This window comes from Hipposideros armiger, unplaced genomic scaffold (genome assembly GCF_001890085.2).
Source record: "Hipposideros armiger isolate ML-2016 unplaced genomic scaffold, ASM189008v1 scaffold_45, whole genome shotgun sequence".
Lineage (NCBI taxonomy): Eukaryota > Metazoa > Chordata > Mammalia > Chiroptera > Hipposideridae > Hipposideros > Hipposideros armiger.
Window position 1 is genome coordinate 1,061,518 of NW_017731395.1, and position 21,866 is coordinate 1,083,383.

A 21,866-nucleotide genomic window follows, 5' to 3' on the forward strand; every position below is an offset into this window, starting at 1 on the left:
TTTTCCCTAAAGCTTAGACTGTTTTTTGAAATATTACAGTCTCGGGACAGGACCTGCAAACTCCAGTTTATAAAAAATAAAATAAATAAATAAATTTTATTATTAGTGATATCACCTGATCAAGTGGTAGAAAGCTAATAAAAGGACCACCAAAATAAAATTTTGATATACTGTTTCATTCCTGCTAAAGGAAGCAATAAAACATATCCATGTATATCATTATTTTTTCAAATATAGGTATAATACAACATAGGAGAATCATAGTTGGTGGTTAGTGACTAAAATTCCACCAACAGTTTCTGTGAATTAATATATAGGTGGTAATTTATGGTTAGGGGAGAATAGCTCTCCATTTATCATTCAACATCGCTTTATAAGGTTTCTACATTTTGCATTGAGCCAAACATTTTAAAACATTAAGACCAAAGCACTGCATACTCCCACTTAAATCACTCTGCATAAACCTGAAGTTCAGCCCAGAAAACTTGGTTTAAAGGTTTTTATGTTATCTAAAAAAGGTAATCAGGCATTTTGCTGGCATAACTGCAGTTTCTAAACAATTAAATCTCATTTTTAATGTTAAGAGTTCATCAACAGCAAATGGTGAGCACTTATTATTATGTACAGAGCACCGCCTCGATTTGTAGTACAATTCAGTCAAATGGGTATTAAATTCTACTTGCCTGAGTATGTCCTTTAAAATAAGACAAAGACTTTTGGATGTTTACTGTATTGCTGTTTCCTTTGGAGGTGGACTGTAAGAACAACAAAGTTTTGCTATGTTTCATTTCTTCCCTTTTTATTTGATAAATTATCTTAGAGATAAAATTGTTCTTAGTAAACAGACATGTATTTAGAAAGGGTTATAGATATACAGTTTTCCCTCAGTGTCCTTGGGGGACTGGTTCCAGGACCCCAAGCTCTCGGATGCTCAAGTCCCTTATGTAAAATGGTGTAGGATTTGCATATAACCTACACACATTCTCCCACATACTTCAGTCACCTCTAGATGATGTATAATACTTACTACAATGTAAATGCCAGGTAAATCATTGTCATACTATATTGTTTAGGGAATAATGACGAGGAAAAAAGTCAGTACGTGTTCAGTACAGAAGCAACCATTGTAGAGCTTGACTATATAGTACACGTCAGCAACAACAGTTTCTAATAGTTTCTATCCGAGGTTGGTTGACTCAAAGAATGCGGAACCCCAAATACAGAGGGCTGACTGTATTATCACTCTGAACCTTCCGAACTAACCTAGGATGTTGATACTATCATTTCCTCTCATTTTATAGACTAAAAAATGAGAATAAATCAAATCATTGTCAAAGTCTGGACTATTAACCATTACACTTTACTATCTCAACTAGGTCTTTAAACCTTTCTCTTATCGTATGCCAGTTTCTAAGATTTTATCAGTTTTTTCCAGATATTTAGAAGACTCACTGGTAATCATATTGTAGAATATTGGAGCCGGAAGTCTTGTTTAAAATAATTCAGCACTACTTTATGAATTTAGGGAGAAAATATATGCATATATATATATATACTATATAGAGACATATATATATTGTATACACATATAGAGACACAAGCATAAATACACATATTAATAAAATATTAGATGTGTTATTATTAATTTTTGAAATAAATTTTCTGAGTTTTCATGATTCTTTTATAATAGAATACTTATTTTTACATTGAAGTGATAGAATTTTGCATGTAACCATACTATTTTTATTATTAAGCATCCACTAAACAATATGCAGAAGTGAAATGATGTGCCGTATAAAGTTTCCAAACCTATTTGGTTATTTACCCTTTTTTTTTTTATCCAAACATTAAATTATTTTCAAAGATAAAGAAGGGAAAATTTGGGGAGTTCAAGATGGAATGATGAAAATATTTATGTTAATAAATATGCCTCTGAGAAGAATTTGACTACCTTTTATTAATTTTGGTATTTCTTTATTTTCTCACTAAAAATCATACAATTTTTTAATTATGAAGAATTTTACATGTGTCTACATATGTGCATACATACACTACATAGGTACATAAAAAAGTACAGCAAAATATATTGTTTAAACATTGATGGTGAGTGCATTATATATATATATTATTTATAGTTAAAATATACATAAATAACATCATGCTTTATGTATTCTTTTGAAACTATTTTTTCTCAACTCTGACTCTATATCCAATGATTTTGCCAAATTTAATAATAATAATAATAATAACTTACCTGTAGATTTTTTTCTATATGCAAATTCATATTTTCTAGAAACAAAATTTTATTTCTTCTTTTCTAATCATTTCTGATATCAAGTAAATACTTCCACTATTTTTCAATAATCATGATGTTTCATCACACTTTATCATATGAAAAATGTTTCCTTTGTTCTAAGAGATTATTTTAAAAATAATAATAGATATTAAACTTTATCAAATGCTTCCACATCTAAAAATGATCATAGATTATTTTTGTTCCGTTGTAGTCAAGTATATAGTTTGATTTTTTTAAGTTCTCTTTTTAGCATAAACTCAACTTGAGTATGAGATGTTTATTTTTACATATCACTGCATTGAATTTGCTAATGCCATATTTTAAAAAATATTTTGTTTACTCACAGTGGTGAAAGAGATTGGTCTCTAGTTTTTCTTTCTTATTGCAGTCTTGTCGGGTTTTGGTATTAGCTTATGCTCGTCACATAAAACATTTGGGTCCTATTCCCTCTAAATCTGTTTTTGGAAGAACTTGTGTACAATTGTGTTATTTTTTTCTTTAAATATTTGGGGGAATTCAATAGTGAGCCCACTGGGTTTTGGAGTGTTCTATGTGGGTAGATTTTTATTTAATGATTCAATTCTTTTAATTTATATAGGACACTTTTAGATTTTTATTTCTTATTGTGCCTGTTGTGTTAAATTGTGTGTTTTCATAGTGTGACCCATTTATCTAAATTTTCAAATTTACTGGAAACATTGTTCACAGTTTTCTTTATTATACACTTAATGCCTAGAGCATATGTAGTAATGTCACCTTTTTTATTATAAACAATCGTAAATCATTTATATCATCTTTAAGCGAGAAAAATTTTGCATCTTCCTTTTTTCATTCATGATGTTGATAAATAATTATCAGTTTTGTTAGGAAGTCTTCAGTTTCATCAATGTATTTAAAAAACTAACTTGCCTTTGTTGATGAATGATGTTTTCTATGTCATTAATGTCTGCTCTTTGTTTTTTTTCTTCTTTAAACCTTTTTAGGTTTAATTCACTGTTCTCTTTATTACTTCCTGAGATAGATAATTAAATAATTAATTTTCCATCTTTGTTTCCAATGTATGCACATAAGGCTATAAGCTCCTTTTTATTTTAGATAATTTTTATGAGTTTTTTTTGGTTTTTTTTGTTGTTGTTGTTTTTAGCCAAATTGATGACATATGCCAGGGAGCAATGTCTCAAATGCTCTTAAATTTAAAACATGGATTTAGTGACATTCCACAAGTTTTCATCATAGATTTCAAAATGTTTTCTACTTTGACTCATGTTTTGTTCAGAAGTGAGTTCCTGAATTATCTAACATTTGGAGATTTTCTAGTTGTATTTTTATTAATTTGCTAGTTTAATTTCTCTGTGGTCAGAGAACACACTCTGTGATTTAATCTCCAGAATGTTGTTGAGAATTGATTTATAGCCCAGGATCTGGTCAATTGTGATAAATGTTCCAATTACATTAAAAAGAATATATTTTTCTGCCATTGTGGAGTACAGGGTTCTATATTTACCCATCTTCTACAGTTTAATAATGTTCAAATTTTCTCCATCCTTCCTTGTGTTTTTTGTTTGAGATCATATTGAGATTACTGATATCAGTATCACAGATTCTTCTTCCTGAGATATTAAAATGAATCATTTCTTCGATGCATGGGATCTATAATGAAGGCTTTATTTAAAGGAGGACATAGACATACATTTTCTGAGGCCTTGAATGTTTGTGGCAGAGAGTTCCTTGTCTTTAAGTATCAGTTGTCCTCTCTCGACCAGCCAGATAGTAAATATTTTAGGTTTTGTAGGCCATGTGGTCCATAGTATCACTATTGAAATCTGCCATTGTAGCACAAAAACAGCCTTAGACAATACATAAAAGAATGGGTATGACTGTGTTCCAATAAAACTTTAGTTAAAAATTAGGAAGTGGGCTGTCTTGGGCTTGTGGGCTGTATGTAGCTTGTTGACTTTTGTTTTCTACTAATAGAAACTCTGATTTTTAGCTGGGTACATGGCTGTCTGAAATTTTAAAGTGCACTTATCAGCCACCTTTTTAAACTAGGTATAGTCCTGTGAGTATGTGCTAGAAAACGGGATGCAAGCAAAAGATGTGAAGAACAGCCAACAGCAGAACACAAAAAGAGCTACACAAACTAGTCCATTAGTCTGATAGAGTTCCACAGATGCCGGCAAAAGACACAAGCCTCCTTGGTCAGAGAAGGCGTTTTGGCGTAGTCGTGCCCGTTCCCTGAGCCTCCAGTCGCACCGTAAGTACAGAGAGCCAGGGGGGCTGCACGTGCCCGCGTGCCATGGGAGAAAAACCCTGCATGTAGGAAACCCACCACTCTTATAGGAAGCAGTAAGCCAACCTGCTCTGTCTAGAGGGAGACCAGGAGCTTTGCAGGTCTGTGACACCCCACTGTGAGGTGTGACATCGCTTCTCAGGATCCCCAGTTACTGAGACGTGGTCCTCACTCTGGGTAAAAGAATGACCAATACTTTGTGATTCTGACACATTCAGCGAGACGTGTGGGAATTCAAGAGTCCCATAGTGGACTGCCTTTCATAGCATTTTTATAAGACAAGTAAGCGTCATTCTTCTCATGTCTTCCCTCTGTATGTCTGGAATGATGGAGGGTTTGATAGCTAGAGATTGATTGATATCTTCAATCGTATTGTAAACTTTGGATCAATGCAGGCTTCAAAAGATAGAGCAACAACATAAAAGAATCCTGGGTCCCTTACCCTGTGGAACATCACACCAACCCTGGACTTTTGTGTAAAAGAGAAATAAACTTTGCAACTGTTTAAAGCACTGTCCATTTGGCCTTTCTGTCAGCTGTAGCTGAGTCTAATCCCAATCGGTAGAATATCTAAGAATGCCTTTGTGTTGCTTTCTTTATGTAAGTGATAACTAGAGTGTGTATAAAATACTGGGTTCACAACATTTTTCTCTTAGTTTTAATTAGTTTGTAATCTTCTATCAATTACTGCTACGAAAGAAATATGAGCTAAGACTGCATCTTTGTGTGTGTGTGTGTGTGTGTGTGTGTGTGTGTGTGTGTGTAAGGGGATCCTTTTTTGAATTATTTTCTTTATAATATGTTTATCACCAATTCAACTCGGAATAGCCAGTTGTTACCTCTAAAGCGAATTTTAATTCTGCTGTTGTGATTATAGTTTATTTACTCTTTCCACCTCCCATCTGTGACCTTGTTGTTCTTATGGGTGTCTAGTCCTGTTATTTTTAGACTTTTGGTCTTTAGCTCTCTTCTATAGAATCCATATTTTCAGGAGTTCCATGAAGTTGGCAAATATTGTCTCACACTGGAATTTTCTTCAAGTTTCCTGGAAGCGATGACATTCGGATGTCTGCTTTTCACGCAGGCCTTTAACATGAGGGTCTGTTTTTCTTCCACGGGCATGTGTAATAGTTCCCTGTTAGCATTCTTCTATTCTCAAAGCACTGGATACTTTTATTGTTTACCAAGACAGAGAACCTGTGGATTTGCATCTTCTATCTCTTTGGGTCAAGGCCTCCTTCCAGGCTCTAGTTGGAAGGCAGCGCAATTTACCTGCCTTCATTTCCTAGTTCTCCAACACTCGTAATTGGTGGAAAAGATGAAATTTTATAATGAGAGTCCAGCACTGGCTCTAACAGCTCCTCTTTCCATGGCCTAGAGGCCCTGCATGCAACGAGTCTCTGTAGAACCTGTGGGAAGCCTAGCCTACGGCTTGACTTCTGTCGCTCAACCATTTGTGTTTTCCACTCATTATCCTGAACTCTCTTGAAGGGATAGAAGTTTCCCTTGGAAAAAAAAACAAAACCAATGACCAAAAAGAAATCCAATTTCAATGCTTGTGAGAAAGTCAAAAGTTCAGTGAGGAGGAGTTTGGGAGCGATTTCCTTTGACAATTATCTGCTGTTTTGAAAGCTTCTAATGACTTATGGGGGTAACTGTGTGAGCACCAGGTCTTCTTGTGACGACTTCTTCAGTTCCGCCCATGAAAACATTGACAGTCGTAGTTGTTTGCAGTTTTCCTCCCACGTCCCAAGCCGATTCTTCCATGTGCTCTTGATGGTAGAGACAGCAAAGAGTTCTTCTTAGGACTCTACATGTAAGATTTCTTGGAAGAGGAAGTGCTTCCTGTAGGCTAATTAACTAGCCCCCATGATGGATAAGAGCTTAATGGAACATTGTGTGGGGTTAATATCCACTAAATCACATGAACCATTTGGAAAATTTGGATAGGCCCTAACCATGTAGTTGGGAGAGCAGACAAAACTAATTGAAATACTTGGCCATTAATTTCCAAGCTCTTAGAAACTAATGGGTTTCTAGAAATATCATTAACGATGACCAGCACCTATATCATAATCTATATTAGCTACACATATGTCAACATAAGAGATATATAAAGTATTACTCATTAATATCTTAAACTACATTGCTAAATAATGTTTGCATTAGAGAATCTACAACTCATAATTGTTTCAGTCTAGCATGTTAATATTTATCATCGAGTTTTAATGTGGCTTTTCAATATACAACAATTCTTTTTTTTTTTTTAAGATTTTATTGGGGAATTGGGGGAGGGGAACAGACAAGTTGCTGTTGTGTTGTTCTTCAGTCTAGTTGAATGCACAACAATTCTTATACTTCTTTTCTTTTTTGAAGAAAAAATGAATATATACTTGTCAAAATTTTACTTAGTAGCATTGAATAAAGTCAAGAATATCCTGGTTATCATTTGTTAAAGAAACACTATGAATTAATTAACTCAGGAAGGTTTTGATTTGTTTACAGCACTTTTAACTTGTCAAGCTTTGTTCAGAGATGTTTTCTATTAATAACTCATATTAACCTTCAAGTTGCTGATAGATATAAGAAATATTAAACCCCAGTAAGCTAATTTAACCTGTTCATATCAGAGCCAAATCTGAACTACTTAGAACTTACTACTTTTATACTTGTTTTATTTTTTCTTATATTAAATTTATTTTATATTTCTTGTTCAAGGGTTTTATTTAATAGAATAATAATTGAAGCAACATTGTAAGTGTTTAACCTACTTAACAGGTCAAAGTTTCTCAAGTTTTTTAAGTATCAATTGCATATAATTCATTTACTAAGAATATAGCCTATTAAAGGTTTAGTTTTTAAAGTACAATTTAAAAAGTGATATCAGCTAATTAGCAGTGATTGTATATTGGCGACGGTGAGACCTCATTGTTTTTTACTTTGCTTCTGATACATTGTTATTTGCAAAACAAAAGTGATATATGTGAAGGCAATGTATACACAGCTGAATTTAACTTTATGCAGGAGTTTTTTCTTCTATATTGTGTGACTGTGTCAGCAGAGAGTTTCATAGGGACATGATCATTTAAATTATTGTTTTTATATCCTTTTAATCTTTAAACAATCTTATTCAAAAATAATAATGAAATAACATTAAATATCAAGAATTTTATATGTATCATATGTCAGTGTTCTTGAATGTCACAGTCTCTCTTTAATAAAGTTTAAATTAGGAGTTATATTTAAATGTTCTGCAATAAATTGTGCTTTAATGGCAACAGCATATAAACATTCCTCAGTATTTTGAATACCAAAGTATTTTACCTACATGTGTTTTTGAGTTCAGACTCAGTAAAGTTCAAGGGCATCCAAGTATGAAATAGCTTGTGAAGAAATTCACATTACTTTCTTAATTTGATTTAGTTGGGGAAAAGGACACTAGTTCATAAAATCTTTGCCTTTAGTAATTTTGGTACAAATATAGACATTAAGTATGGTACATAGACTAGTAAATACGTATATAATTTTCCCAAAGCTTGTAAAGGGAGTTGGCATTATAAAATACATTCATTTCCACTGACTATCGTATCTGCATTTTAACATGTTTTATTATGTAGATTTGCTTACAGAAAGCATCGCTAAAAATGCTTAGGAAAATGTTAAAAAGAAACAACAAAAAACAAATGAGAAACACGTTTAGGTATTTTATATAAATGATACAAAATAAGGTATCAATTACTGAGAGGAATGCAGTTGATAAGTGTCTGAGTAGAAAGAAAACTTAATTCTAAGAGAGATAATAAACATTTTCGTGCACTAGTTATTATTGGGTTGTCGAACAAGTCATGACACATTTTTGCAGTGAAAAACATAGAATAAATATGTCATGACTTTCCGACTTCCCAATATTATTGTTTGCTTTATTTGTATCGAAGTAAAACGTGTGCATAGTTAAAGCAGATATGCTCAAAGATTTGAAATGCTAGATGGCTACTCCTACCCTGCCTCATCTTTCATGTGTGGTCCTTCTTTCCAGAGACCATTGTCAACAATTTTATCTTCTAGCTGAATGATATGGCTATATCGTGATTTACCACTCACAGATGTTAGCCATTGACATTCTTCAACTGTGCAGGATGAGAATTTAGCTCTTTCGTGTCATCATACTCTTGTTTTCTTAGACGATAAGTCTTGAGTCAACAAATACTCAGACTTTACTTTTTTTTTTTTTTGGCTATGCAAAGATTGTTTCCTGTGAAACCAGGGAGTTTTCTAAGATGATGTTTCCTTCTTGCACAACTTTGTATACTTCCTGGAGTTGATAATTGCCGTTTCACCCATTTGCTCAATTTTCTTCACAGCTCTTGTCAAGTTTTCTCATACTCAGTAACAGTCTCTCAATACAGTTTTTAATTGTGAAAATTCCATCTAACATGGAATTGATATTAATTAGGTATAGAATTTTAAGGTGAAGCTTGTTTCCACTCTGTTTTAAGCCATTGTTATCAGTCATTCTGCTTTGGGGAAATTTTTTTGCATTCTTTCCTAATTCTTTTTTCTTTGTTTTTTCAGATTTTTTTTCCTTCCTTTTTTTTTGAGCTCCTATAGTCAGAGAGTCAAAGAAGACATTCTCTACATTGATCCTCAACTTTTTGTTTTTTAAAATTTCGTATCTCCTATTTCCATTTTGTTGTCCTTTTGTTTTACTTTTGTGAAGAGTTCCTTGGTGTTAAATTTCAATTTGTCTATCAAGTTTTTTTTTTCTGCTTTAATTTTACTAATTCAGCTAAGCTCATGTTTTTGGGTTTTTTTAAATTTTTATAATAGCACCTTCAGTGCTTGCTTAATAGATACGTTATTCCTTCTAATGTTTCTTAGAATACTCATTTTAGATTTTTTTTTTTAACCTCTGTCTCTTAGGTTGGAGGTTTTCTCAAATACCTGTTGATCTTTGGCTGTTCACATACTTGAAAATGCTAATTGAAGTCACTGTGTGCATGGACAGGGCTTGGTGACCAGTGGCTTTCGCCTTACAGCTGACCTTCTATGGAAGAGCCATGTTTTGGGCCATTCTGGCCACTCTGTTTTTCAAACAAAAAAGTTCTTTAATCTCTGGCCAAGTGGGGATTGGGAATGGGGGTGGGGAAAAAGATGGCGCTGTCACCATTCATTGTGAAGACTTCCACTGAATTCGCAGTGGGGTGCCTTCCCCTTGCTCTCTACTCTACCTGGTCTCTTCAGTTTTTTTGTTTTTTGGGTTTTGTTTTGTTTTTCCCTCAGAAAACAGACTACTTAAACCTCAGGGGAGAAGCAGAGGGAGGGTCTCTAGGGGAACTTGGGGAGGGAGTTTGGAAGTTAAGTGTTCCTTGTTCAGACTTTCAGCCAAGCCCTGACCCTCACTGCCGTCAGAGCTAGATGAAGATCCCAGTGCCTCTGGGTTATGGGTTTAGGGGGGACGGATAGGATGGAATTTCATTGGCATCTCCCACCAAGGTGTCTCTGTTCTCCATCCCTGTTAGGTCTGGTATGATGCCACTCTTCATCTATATCTCAACATAAATTAAAATTTAGGATCACTGCTTCCCCCTGCATTCACTGAAGAGGCAGTCTTGTAGATGTTTATAATTCTCCGTGTTTTGGGGGGCCATGTCTGAGAGGATAAGATAGGGGAGGAAATTCATTGCTCTGCCATCTTAAAACTAGAAGTCTTCCAAATGAACACTTTCAAAATACAGGTCTATACAACTTTTACAGAGATGCTCTTGAAGTAATAGTGTCATTTCCAAAAATATGACACCCAGAGCAGTTTATGTGTACGGATGGATTTTCATTTTCAAGTGTATCTGAACGTGGGAGAGGGTGGGTACGAACACAGAAGGCCTGGGTCCTTCCCCCGGGGACCTTATCAGTCTAGTGGAGGAGCTGAAACATGGAAGGGAATTACTGTGATACAAAACAGAAAACAGAAAAGGGCCCAGAGAAGGGTATAATTAGGCACCACAGACATTCAGCCTGGGAGACTTCATTTACATCTGAAGAGAGAAAGATTTTCAGGAGGAGGGAGCATTTTTTATGTGAGGCTTAATGTTTGGGTAGGATTCGCACCTAGTAAGAGCTTAATAAATATTTACCGAATATAATTAGTACTGTTCAGCTTTGATGAGTTGCTGTTTTTCCTTCCACTCCTGTTGATGGTAAATATTCTCTTCACTGCAGTGTATGGACAGCAATCAGATTCACTTCTTCTCGTCTTAGTTTCCTGAGAGGAATGGAAAACATTTCTATAGAGAAAATTCACCATTCAATGACAGTTATTGATATATCCTATAATTACAAAAAAAAAATCCTTCCTGTAAGAATTCCATCATGTTAATGATGCATGTATATTATTAAGAATTATAAATATTGAGTAATAGAGCTTCAAGTTCGCATGTTCCCAGGTGTTATTGGGGGCTACTAGATTAGCAATTTTTCAAAAACATAAGCAGTAATTAGAAATCTTTCATAATTTCTTTCAGAAACAGCACTTGATTTTAATTCTTTCACTTAAAAAAACTTGTAAGAAAAAACTGTCAGAACTGTTAACATTTTTATAGCTTGACAAAAATTAAGCGCAATTAAAACGAAATATGTGTTGCATACATTAAACTGCAATTAATATGTTTTCTGCCGCTGCTTGAAGGGTAAGATTAAAATGGTGTTGTTAGCAGACTCCCTGCTGCGAGACTAATTTCTTGATTTTTATACCAAACAACATCATACATATTTCCACAATAAAAGAGTAAACCAACAAGTAGAAAACATTGTTTGATGAAAACGATATACTGCAGAAAGAGATAAGCTGGCTTTTATGACGCCAAGGCAATATTACTGTTTATTTTAAGATCTGATGACTAGTGGATTCCAAGGGTAAGATTTGTACTTTTAAAGCCATTAAAATAAGTAGAAAATTGCCTGCCCCTCATTGTGGTTAGCTATGCCTATTAAATTATCCAGTGTATTGTTTCAGGATGTTTGCTTTTTTAGGTGGTAATTAGAAAATGAACATGTTATGCTGAGGCCTCCCCTCCAGCAAACCAAGAAATTATCGTATCAAAAACTTAGATGTAACAATTTCAAGAGAAGTGGAGGAAAGATGCATTCTTGTCAGTACTTTTTGTGGAAGAGTATCATTTTTCTCACCGGAACCCACAATCGCCAAAAGAAAACCCAACCTGACAATAATCAGTTATTGCTATCTTTAAAAAAAAATAAAAATCCTACAGCTGCCACTTACCCAGACAGTGAGTGTATCAAGTGTTAGCTCTGTGTGAATTCTTTTCTGGCTAATTACTATCTTTTTTATATTAGACACCATTTGTGGTATCAATGAAAGAAATAGGGAACCGTGATTAATAGTCCTGTTTATGTCTCCAAATGTGCCTCTTGAGCAGTGGTGCTTCAGGTAGATAAATGACCCAGTGGGAATTAGAAATTATGGGCGAGGCCCCATCACTTGCTGAACTATGGCACACCTCTTCCTGGAGGCTGGGACGGTGCCAATGTACCTGTGCGATGACCACATTAGGATAGGACCGTGCCTATGGAAGAAGTGAAATGAATGGCGCTCTAATCACATGCAACAAGGCACTGTGCCCGCTCCGTGCTGCCTGCAGGAAAAGGCAGCACCTTTTCATCGCCTGACAACCTACATTCTGCACACAGGCTAACAGCCTCCGAAAGTTGGAAAATTTTGCCCTCCGACACATCTTAGAGCAAACCAGTCATCTTTTTAGGGTAGCTTAGGAGTTGTGGGATACTTGAAGGGACACTTGTGGTATAGTGACAGAATTGTTGGCTGTAGTTATGATCTTAATTTGCATGGTGACATTCTCACCTCATTCAAGTTGGCGCGCAAATGTCACCTCAGAGCAGCCTTCCCTGGCTACCTGATTTGAAATTGCCAGCCCGGGCCCTGATTCCCTCAGCCTGTCTCCTTTATCCTGCTGTATTTTTCTTCACAGTGCCTGCTATTACCTGGCGTTTGTTTGCTTGTCTGTCTCTTCTCACTAGGAATTGAAGTTCCATAAAGACAGAAATCTGTGCCTAACTTATTCATTTCAGTATCTAGAACAGTGCTTGGCATATGTAGACACTCGATTACTAGGTTTTGAAAGGAAGGAAGGAAGGAAGGAAGGGAGGACGAACAACTGTTTAAAAACCAATTCTTCCAAAAGCAGAAAGAAATTAAGCAAACATAATTCCCGATGATGATATGAAAATCTAGGTTTAGTAGAGGGTTATGAGAAGTCTGTTAGTTGAAGCTTCATTTATACTTTATCTTATTTTTAATTTCAGGGGAATGATACTGAAATGAGAACTGTTCCTTATAAAACTAAAATGTCAGGTACTTCTCTATATATGGCTAGGATTCATGAAGAGTCAGTTACAACCCACCCCGTAAAGAGTAGTAAACAACACTGAATCCATTCGTTTATTTTATGTGTTTGTGGTTCTCATTCACTCGTCCGTTCCGACTTACTCGTGCCCTAGGAGGCGCGATGCTGGTGATATGTTGGTAGAATACCCAAGTTCATGAAACAGTGAGTGCGGCATGGTGGGGCTTGACACGCTATGGATACGCAGTCGGCTCTTGTATTCTCAGGAGTTAGCGTTTGATAGTCACTTTGAAGCCCAGCTTTGTGCCTGCTGAACGCTTGCTTCTGGGCAAACACAGGGCTGGGTTCCTGCAGGCCTCCGGTCAGCTAATCAGTGCATAACATTGTTCTATGTGTGTTTCTGTTTAAAGCCTCCTTCTTCGATGTATATATACCTTGTTGATGCATTACCATTGAACTCATGGCTAACAGCACCCATAACTCCCGCCTCAATGAAGCTTGTTCTCTGTAAGGCCCACAGGGGCCTTTTTGCACATAGGGACACTAGACAGCCCTTCAGCAGTACGCTGTGGGTCCGTTTTAAACAGTGACATCGCCAACAAAAAGAACAAAAATGCGAAACAGGTGGCACTAAACAGAGCATGAGGAGGCTGCCTCAGCTGGGAATGTGTGTGTCGGGTGACTCAAATGTCTTGCCACTCTGCTCGTATCGATGAATGACCTTGCAAGCACTGAGAGTATTGATTTGGGGCTTACCAATTAATTTTAGCAAGTAGGTGAACTTGCAAATAAGGGATATGAATAATGAAGATCAATGGTACCAGTGTTTCTTATAAAGTCATCATTGCACACATCGTTATAGCCTATTTACTGATGAACCTAGGCATTATCATCCGTGCAAAACAGGGTCACGATTAGAAATCCTGTGTTTCTACTCGACCAGGATTCAGTGAGTCATGATATGTGTCAGGTACTGGCATGGCAAAGCAATGGACAAGACAGCGTCCTCTCCTCATTCCTCACAGAACTCATAGATTAATGTCTCTCTCTTTCCACCTCCCCCTCCCTCCTTCCATCCTGATTTCTCTATCTCCCCCCCATACACACACATACTTTTATTTATTATTTTTTAAAGCAGTTTATTTTATTATTTTTCTTTTTTAGATTTTTTTTGGGGGGGGGAAATGGGGGAAGGGGAACAGACAAGTTGCTGTCTTTTTGTTCCTCAGTCTAGTTGTGGAGGACGTTGCTTCACTGGCCCAAGTTGGCACCATTATTGCGCTCTTCCCGGGCGAAGCAGATCAGTCGCCGGCTTCTGGACGGCCGCTCACTGCGGCTGCTGGCCGCTCACGCTGGCTGCTGGCTACACACGGTAGCCCATGGCAACCCACTGAAGCAGGGGCTGTAGCCTACGCCATCACCGGTGACCCATGGCAGCCCAGCTCCAGGTTGAGCTGTTGTTCAGCATCTTAGCTGTAGAGGGCAGTGTCACTGGCCCTCATATGTGGGATCCGAACCGGGGCCCTCTGGCATCCCAAGCCAGCTCTTAAACAATGCGCCACTCGGCCGGCCCCACACACATACTTTTAGTCTGAAGTTACTGACGTTACAGAGGGGCCTGACATAGCATCTAGTAACTGGAAGAGGAAAGGTTTCAGAGTGTGGAGTGGACTTTGGGAAGACCCTCTTGATGACAGAGCCCAGGGCATATAGTTTCCATCTCCTCTCTTGGTTTCTAGAAGTGGCAGGGTCAAATGAGAGAGTAAGGATGTGCTTTTCCAGAAGGCCCAAACTCTCAAACTTTTAACAGTTTCATGGTTTCTCCAGGGCCAACACTGTTTATTCGTTACTCAGCCATTCCTCCGACCAAATAATATTTATCAAGCCTCAGCTTTATACCAGACACTGGGTTAAGCCCTGGGAATACAGCTAGGGACACAGTGTGGCCTGTCTGTAATCAGCGAATCCCCCTCCTGTGGATTTCCTCAGAGTACCTAATTATTTCAAGGCATTCCGTTTCTTTCCCACTAAGAAACACTTGGCATTTTAGAATGTCACAATACTGATTTCAGTTATTCCTGCTCTAAGGGGTTCCTTTCAACCATTTTATCTCTGAACACTTTTGCACCATATTTTCCAGTACCCTAACCATATGCAAGCCCAAACGTCCCCTTTAGGACCGGTTTCACGTAGCATCCCCCTATTTTCAATGGTCCATTTTGTATAGGGAAAGAAAGTTACTGGAACCCTTGTGCTGGTATCATCTGTTCTGTTACCAGATCTACTAATGGCTACAGGTCATTCTAACTACACATTGTAGATACTTGGATGTTCTATTTCAGTGACTTTTATTTAGATGACATTCTTATTGTTTTTAAGTTGAAATTAAACAGTTAAGGCCAAATTTTATATGCCTATCTCTATTTCTCTATCTAGACCTATTCCTTCTTCTGTATCTTGTATGTTTTATATAGCCTGAATACATAACCACCATAATACAGTGCGTTTACATGTTTCAGTGTACATGTCTCACCTGTTACATACTTTCCACCTGTGCGTCTATAGCCGAAGCTGTAAAGATGGAGGAGGAATGTGAACTAAATGAGAGAAAGACAGATGAAACTATTAAGAAGAAGATAGAGATATAGAAATGTAAAAACATAAATAGAAACTCAAATGCATAGCTTTAGAATTCAGATGTACCCACATTGAAATAAACATAGGAATGTGCATACCAAAGCCTTAAATAACGAGATAAACAGTGTACCTGCCAATCTAAAGCCATCTTACACTCAGGGGGTGAGTGACCCAGCAAATTCGCTCTTTGTCATTTTGACTTGGGTTTGAAAATGGACCTGGGCTGCATTCCAGCTCCAAGAGCCGTTCCCGTCCAAAGACTCCTAAATTGTCCCAAGGAACCCATTTGGACAGTGGATTATTTGTGTTTGGCTGGGCATCCTAATAGCAAAAGCTGTCTGTCCTGGCAAGCAAGGGCTGTGGCAGGATTTAGAATTACCATCCCCAGTGTTTTGTCTTCATGAGGTGATTTTTCAGAAAAGCAGTCCCCAGTCCCTCGTTGAAATAGTGACACTGCCTGAGTGCTGAGCAGGTGGCTTTCTTGAGCTCATCGATAGCTTCCCATGGCAGGGTGGCCTGTTTTAGGTATCATAGGCAAATTTTAAACAAATGAAAATCAGCACCAGATTTTTTTTTTCCCCAAAACCAAAGCTGTCTTAATGGCATACCCACCTCTTCCTGCATCAGAGGTAAGTAATAGTTATCAGTTGCCGGGGCCAAGTAAGAAGGTGGGATTTTTAAATTAAAAAATAAGAATGATAAAGAATTTCTGATTTTCTTTAAGGGATGTAGAGCGTAGATACCTGAAGAGTGAACCCTTGTTTATCTGCACAACTTGAAATGCCTTGTGCCTGACTGTCCCACTCATGGAAATTTTGGTACCCATCCTTTGGAAGCTGACACACTGCAGATGACCAAATGTTAATAGAATGTACAGACAAAAGTGTCACAGCATTAGGTGATGCTTTGTTCATTATGTAAGAGGGGTTCAAAATTAAGTACACGAGAAGATCCGCAGGAATGTAGAAAGAAAATACTAGAATTTCTAGTGATATTTATTTTTATCTCATGTACGTATTTACTTAACATTGCATTATACTAGCACATATGTAACTTAGCACAAATAATTCGACATCTATTGAGAATGCTTGCTCAAAATATTTTTGCTGGTGGAGGATATGCTCAAAATCTTTCGGGTCCTGTCTCACTACATTAATTCACCATAATTAGTTTCCCATAGGTGTGAATGAAATGTCTTTAATTTGATTTTTGGAAGAACATGGGTGGTAGAATATGAATAGACTCTTACCACTGAAGGAAAGAGGGAGGGATATACTGGTGCCACGGACCAGCTGTTTTATCCCGTTTAATCCTCACAACAACCCTGTGAGGTAGATATCTTCATTTTATAGATGATGAAACAGAATGAGTTAGGATGTGCTCCCTGCAGGAAGCTTCTATTTTCCAGAGCAATCTATAGACCAACGGTATCATTTCTTCCTTGTATGGTTGAGTTCGCCAGTGAAATCACCTAGGCCAGTTTGGGAAGGTTATTCATTATTTAAAATAAATAAATAAATAATTAAAAATTGATTCCATTTTTAAAATAGGCCTATTCAGATTACCTGTTCCTCCTTGCGTGAGTTTTGGTAGGTTGTATCTTTTCAGGAATTGGTCCATGTCATCTTAGTTATCGTATCTGTGGTCAGTTGTTCATAATACTTCTTTATCCTTTTAACGTCCATGGTATCAGTATTGATGTCCCATCTTTGTTAGTAATTACTCAAAATTTGTGTCTTCTCTTCCTTTTTCTTAGCCTATTTATCAATGTTATTGATCTTTTCAAAGAACTAGCTTTTAGTTTTGCTTATTTTCTCTGTTCATTTCCTGTTTTCAATTTCATGAGTTTTGCTCTGATTTTATTATTTCTTTACTTCTGCTCACTCTGGATTTAATTTACTTGTCTTCTACTTTCCTAAAATGGAAGCTTAGTTTATTTATTTTAGATCTTTCTTCTTTTCTACTGTATACATTCAATGCATTTGAAGTATATACAATTTGAATATATTATTATCCAAAGTAAATGTAAAACACAAATTTGAAATGTACATGTTTTAAAAACGTTATTTTAAATACTCAAAATTATTATATTAAAATGAAAAATGAATGAAACAAATTAAATGAAAAATAATTAATAAATATCAAAAGTTTAAGCTAAGATCATTTAAGTAAAATTAACTTCATTACTTTTTTGAAAATTAAATTAATTATTACATATATTTTTTAAACTAAAGCTATTCACAGTTCTAGGTTCATCAAGTGCCAACACAAAAAATTGTTATCATGCTTCACACATATGCATAAGCGTCATACACTCAAATTTAACAGTAATATGAATTCTTTGCTATTGCAAAACGTTCCTGATATGTCACATGTGACTGCTGCAAATACTGTGTCAATCCCTGAGTGCCTCTAGAATCACAATTTGGAACAAAAAGAAAGCAAGAATACTGATGTTCAGCTCCACAGGGAAATAATGCTTCATTATATAAAGCTCTGTTGCATCCATGCTAGCCAAGAGGAAGGATGTTATTCAAATCAATTAATTTGTCTCTTATCTGGGCATTTTTGTCACTCAAATTCCCTTCGTACTTGAAAGCAGTGTCTGTTACAACCTGCCCTCCTTCGCGTCACTTGGGCTTAGTCACTTTTGTGTCACAAACACAGAACAACAGATGTGGAGCTGGCCCCTGGGGCCTGAATGGCATTCATATAAAGGCAGATATTTGGGGTTAGCGGCTCTGTTGTACCAGACTGGAGAGCCAATCTCTACTGACAGGTACCTGCACGTTATTTAATACATTTATTTGTTGCATTGGTAATGTATGAGCGCTCTAAAGAGCTGGGCCCAGACAGACGTCCTCGCCAAGGCTCCTTAAGGAAAAGTAAATTACCCAAAATCATCTTCATTCAGGATAGGCCTCCTTACAAGGAGAAGCATATGTCGTTGTAAATATAGTCTGACCATCTATTGACAGTACCCACTGATGATTTAGTACTTTGCCTCTTTAAGGACTTTGCCTGTTTAGCCTGCATGAAAGCATTTATTTCCATCTTCAATCAAATGCTGCTTGTATGATTACTCAACAGAAAATGGTGTCCCACTCCCTCTCAGCTCCTGTAGCATGCTTTTGGATCAGTCCCGTGGTACTTACAACAGTCGGCCCTTGTTACAGTTACTTGGGTGCATCACCTTCCCCTTTTCATTCGGCAAATATTTACTGTGCACAAAACAAAGCTGACAATCTCATGAGGGACACAGAATCAGCACATATAGAATATCAAAGAGCAATAATTGCTGTGAAGAAAACGGAGTCAGTTAAAGTGATCGAGAGTTTCAGGGCCATTGCGTCATGTCCAGTTGGTCGGGGTGGGCCAGCGATGTGATGCAGGGAGGGCAGGACCATGGCAGGAACTGTCAAGATAGAGGCATTTATAGACCCTGAAAGGAAACGTGTTCAGGAAACGGAAGTGTTGCCAGCGATGGTGAAATGATGGGGAAATGTGGAAGAAAATAAACCATGTCAGAAAAGGACCCAGAAGCAGGGCCATTTGGGGCCTTATAGGTCAAGGTAAAAAAATTAGATTATGAGCACCTTGAAGACAGGTGGCTTTGTCTGATTGTGCCCAGAGCTGCTCGGGGATGTCATGCATAGCTGTCAAAACCTATGTATTTAAGAAAGCTTCCGTCTCTCAGGGTCAGCTGAAGAAACTTACCTGCTAGTTTTGTTTTATTTGAGAATATAATGGGAAATTTGAAGTGCAGTTAAAAATCTATGTATTCAGCCATTTACTATAATATAAATTATAATGAAATAATAATAATAATAATAATAGTTATTATACAAAGTCAGTGAGATCTTTGTGGTAATCTTTGCTTTTTTTTCCTTCTAGGATTTCCAGACTGTACTGCCAGCATTTGACCTCTTCTCAAAGTATGGAAAACTATATTCAAAGGCTGGACAAATTTTATGAAGGTATGCATTTTTCCTAAGAAGCACTTCAAAATCTATTTTAAGTAACATCAGAAAATCAAATGAGATTGACTTAACTGTCATGCATTTTAAAAACCATGCTATAATAACATATATGCATAACAGAACCACGCACTGTTTTTCATTCTAGCCTAGTGGTTTTCAACATTCAAAAATCCTGCGCTTGGTTTTTCAAATCTCTTTTCCAAAATGGACTCAAAGTATGTTAAGAAATAAAGCTGACAAAAATCTTAAGTACTCCTTGTCATTAAATTAATACAATAAATAAATAGTTTTACACAATACAATGAAAAATATTGATGGTGTCCAAAAGCTAAAACATGTCTCAATACTCTATTGATACAATATAGTTTAAAGCAGTGTATTCAATATGTGTGTTATTTGAAGTACGAAGTGTCTTGAGCGGATTCTAGCTAGTGTCTGGGGTCTCTGATTATGAAAGTTCACACTATAGAGAACAATAGAAACCTACATAAAATTGAAGATCACAGAATAAGCTCTCAATGAGTGTTGTTTTTAATTGCTAAGGTGTTTAAAAATAGAGAAATGATTACAATCAAACTGAGACTTATAGGATGTATTCTGGCATTTTTAGCCAAATTAAAGGAGGTATTGGATGAAGACAGCACAGACCACTAGAGTTAAAGGTAAAGAGGCAAGAATGAGAACTCACAGTCTAAAGTAGTCTAAATAAAATTTTTCGTATTTGTGTGTGATTTAGATTTTAATTCAAAGGGATAGTCTGTTTATAATGGTGAAAGGTTGAAAACAACTTAAATACTCATTGACAGACACTAAGCTGAATAAATGATAAGACAAAATGCAATGCTACAAAGACATAAAAAATGTCTTTACCTATTAATTTGGAAAAAAAATGCCTTAATATCTTTATAAGAAAAAGAAGGCTGGATAGAAAAGAACCTGTAGCTTAATTTAAAAAAACTCTGTACAGGTGTGTGTACACACACACACATTATATAAAGTGTATGCTTTTATAAAAAACACACTCTCGTATAATTACATATTACATGTATATGTGTACATTTGTATTGTGCAAAAATGTTAATGGTAGTTATTTCTGGGTAGTAATTTTGTAGGTACCTTTTTGGAAGATACGTCTTATATCTTCATTTTTTTGAAATTTTTACCTAATCAGACAAAAATGAAGTGTTAAAAGAAAATACTCCAATAGGAATAACTTGCTCTTCTCTACCAATTACAAAAACAGGTTGACTTTATTCTATTCAATCATAATAATTTAGAGACGATTATCTTTTTTTTTTTCTGAAGACCAAACAACTACTGGCTAAATTATTTAAGAGGAAGACAAGGAGTGTAACAAATGTTTCACAATTACTTTTAATTAAAAAGAGTGCTCAATGCACAGATACAAATATATAACAGAAATTTAGAAACAAAATGCTTGCTAACTCTTCTCTTGGATGTGTAACTATTTTGTGAATTGAGAATGTTGTCAAAATGTCACCTCCACCTCCTAGGACGGAAATCTGTCTAGTGTTTAATTTTGGTAAGTGAAGAGTAGCAGCCTTAGCTGAGGCTCTCCTATTAAGATTTAATTTCACCAAATATGACAAAGTGCTCCTGCTCTTTGTAAAGAGGGCCAAGACGCGGACACTTGCCCCACAGTGTCTGAGGAAGATGCCGTAGTCGTTTTTAGAGCTATCTATTTGATTGCTTCAGCGTCAAGGTAGTTCATCACTTGGCTATAATTCACCCAGCTTTGCCTCTCACACCCACCCTCGCTTTCCCATCAGTGCGATTAGAAACAGCGATGCCTTTATCAGATTAATCTTCCTTCCCTTTAGCGTTTCGGAGTTTAAGATAAACAGAGCCTCCACCTACCCATTTGGGTTAATATACTGAGATTTCCGCCGCTGGGAAACTGCTCAGAGTGAATTAGATGTTAAACACACGCATATTGTAAAATCTACTCTCTGACGTGGGTAATATGACTCCTTTTATTAATTTCTGTAATTTTTATGTATAATATATCACGTTGGTAACTTGTGATGGTTTCCCAAAGGCAGCTTTGTCTAAATCAGAATATACTATATCCTGTCAGACTGTTTTGCCCTGTTCTATCTCCCTTCATCTTTCCAGGTAGAAGAGTATCTTTAAAGATGAGAGTGGGGGGAAATTAGCAAGGTCAGCTGAAATCATTGGTTGGTCCGGCATCAGCGTGTGTTTTCTTGTGTTATGTGCCTCCCAGTTTCCTGATGTTCTTCTTTGCAATGTGCTTTGGTCCAGTC

At 36.4% G+C, this 21,866-nt stretch overlaps 1 protein-coding gene across 2 annotated transcripts in view; it reads left to right on the forward strand.

Annotated features, from left to right (window-relative positions):
• The window catches only part of SPATA17 (spermatogenesis associated 17), a 120,745-nt gene extending 101,167 nt beyond the window's left edge, over nucleotides 1–19,578 (forward strand). For both annotated transcript variants that reach the window (XM_019639601.1, XM_019639602.1), the window contains one exon: nucleotides 19,496–19,578. In XM_019639601.1, the coding sequence (XP_019495146.1) occupies nucleotides 19,496–19,576 (81 nt within the window). In that variant the 3' untranslated portion in view covers nucleotides 19,577–19,578. The remainder of the gene's footprint in view (nucleotides 1–19,495) is intronic.
• Nucleotides 19,579–21,866: the final 2,288 nt, after the last annotated feature.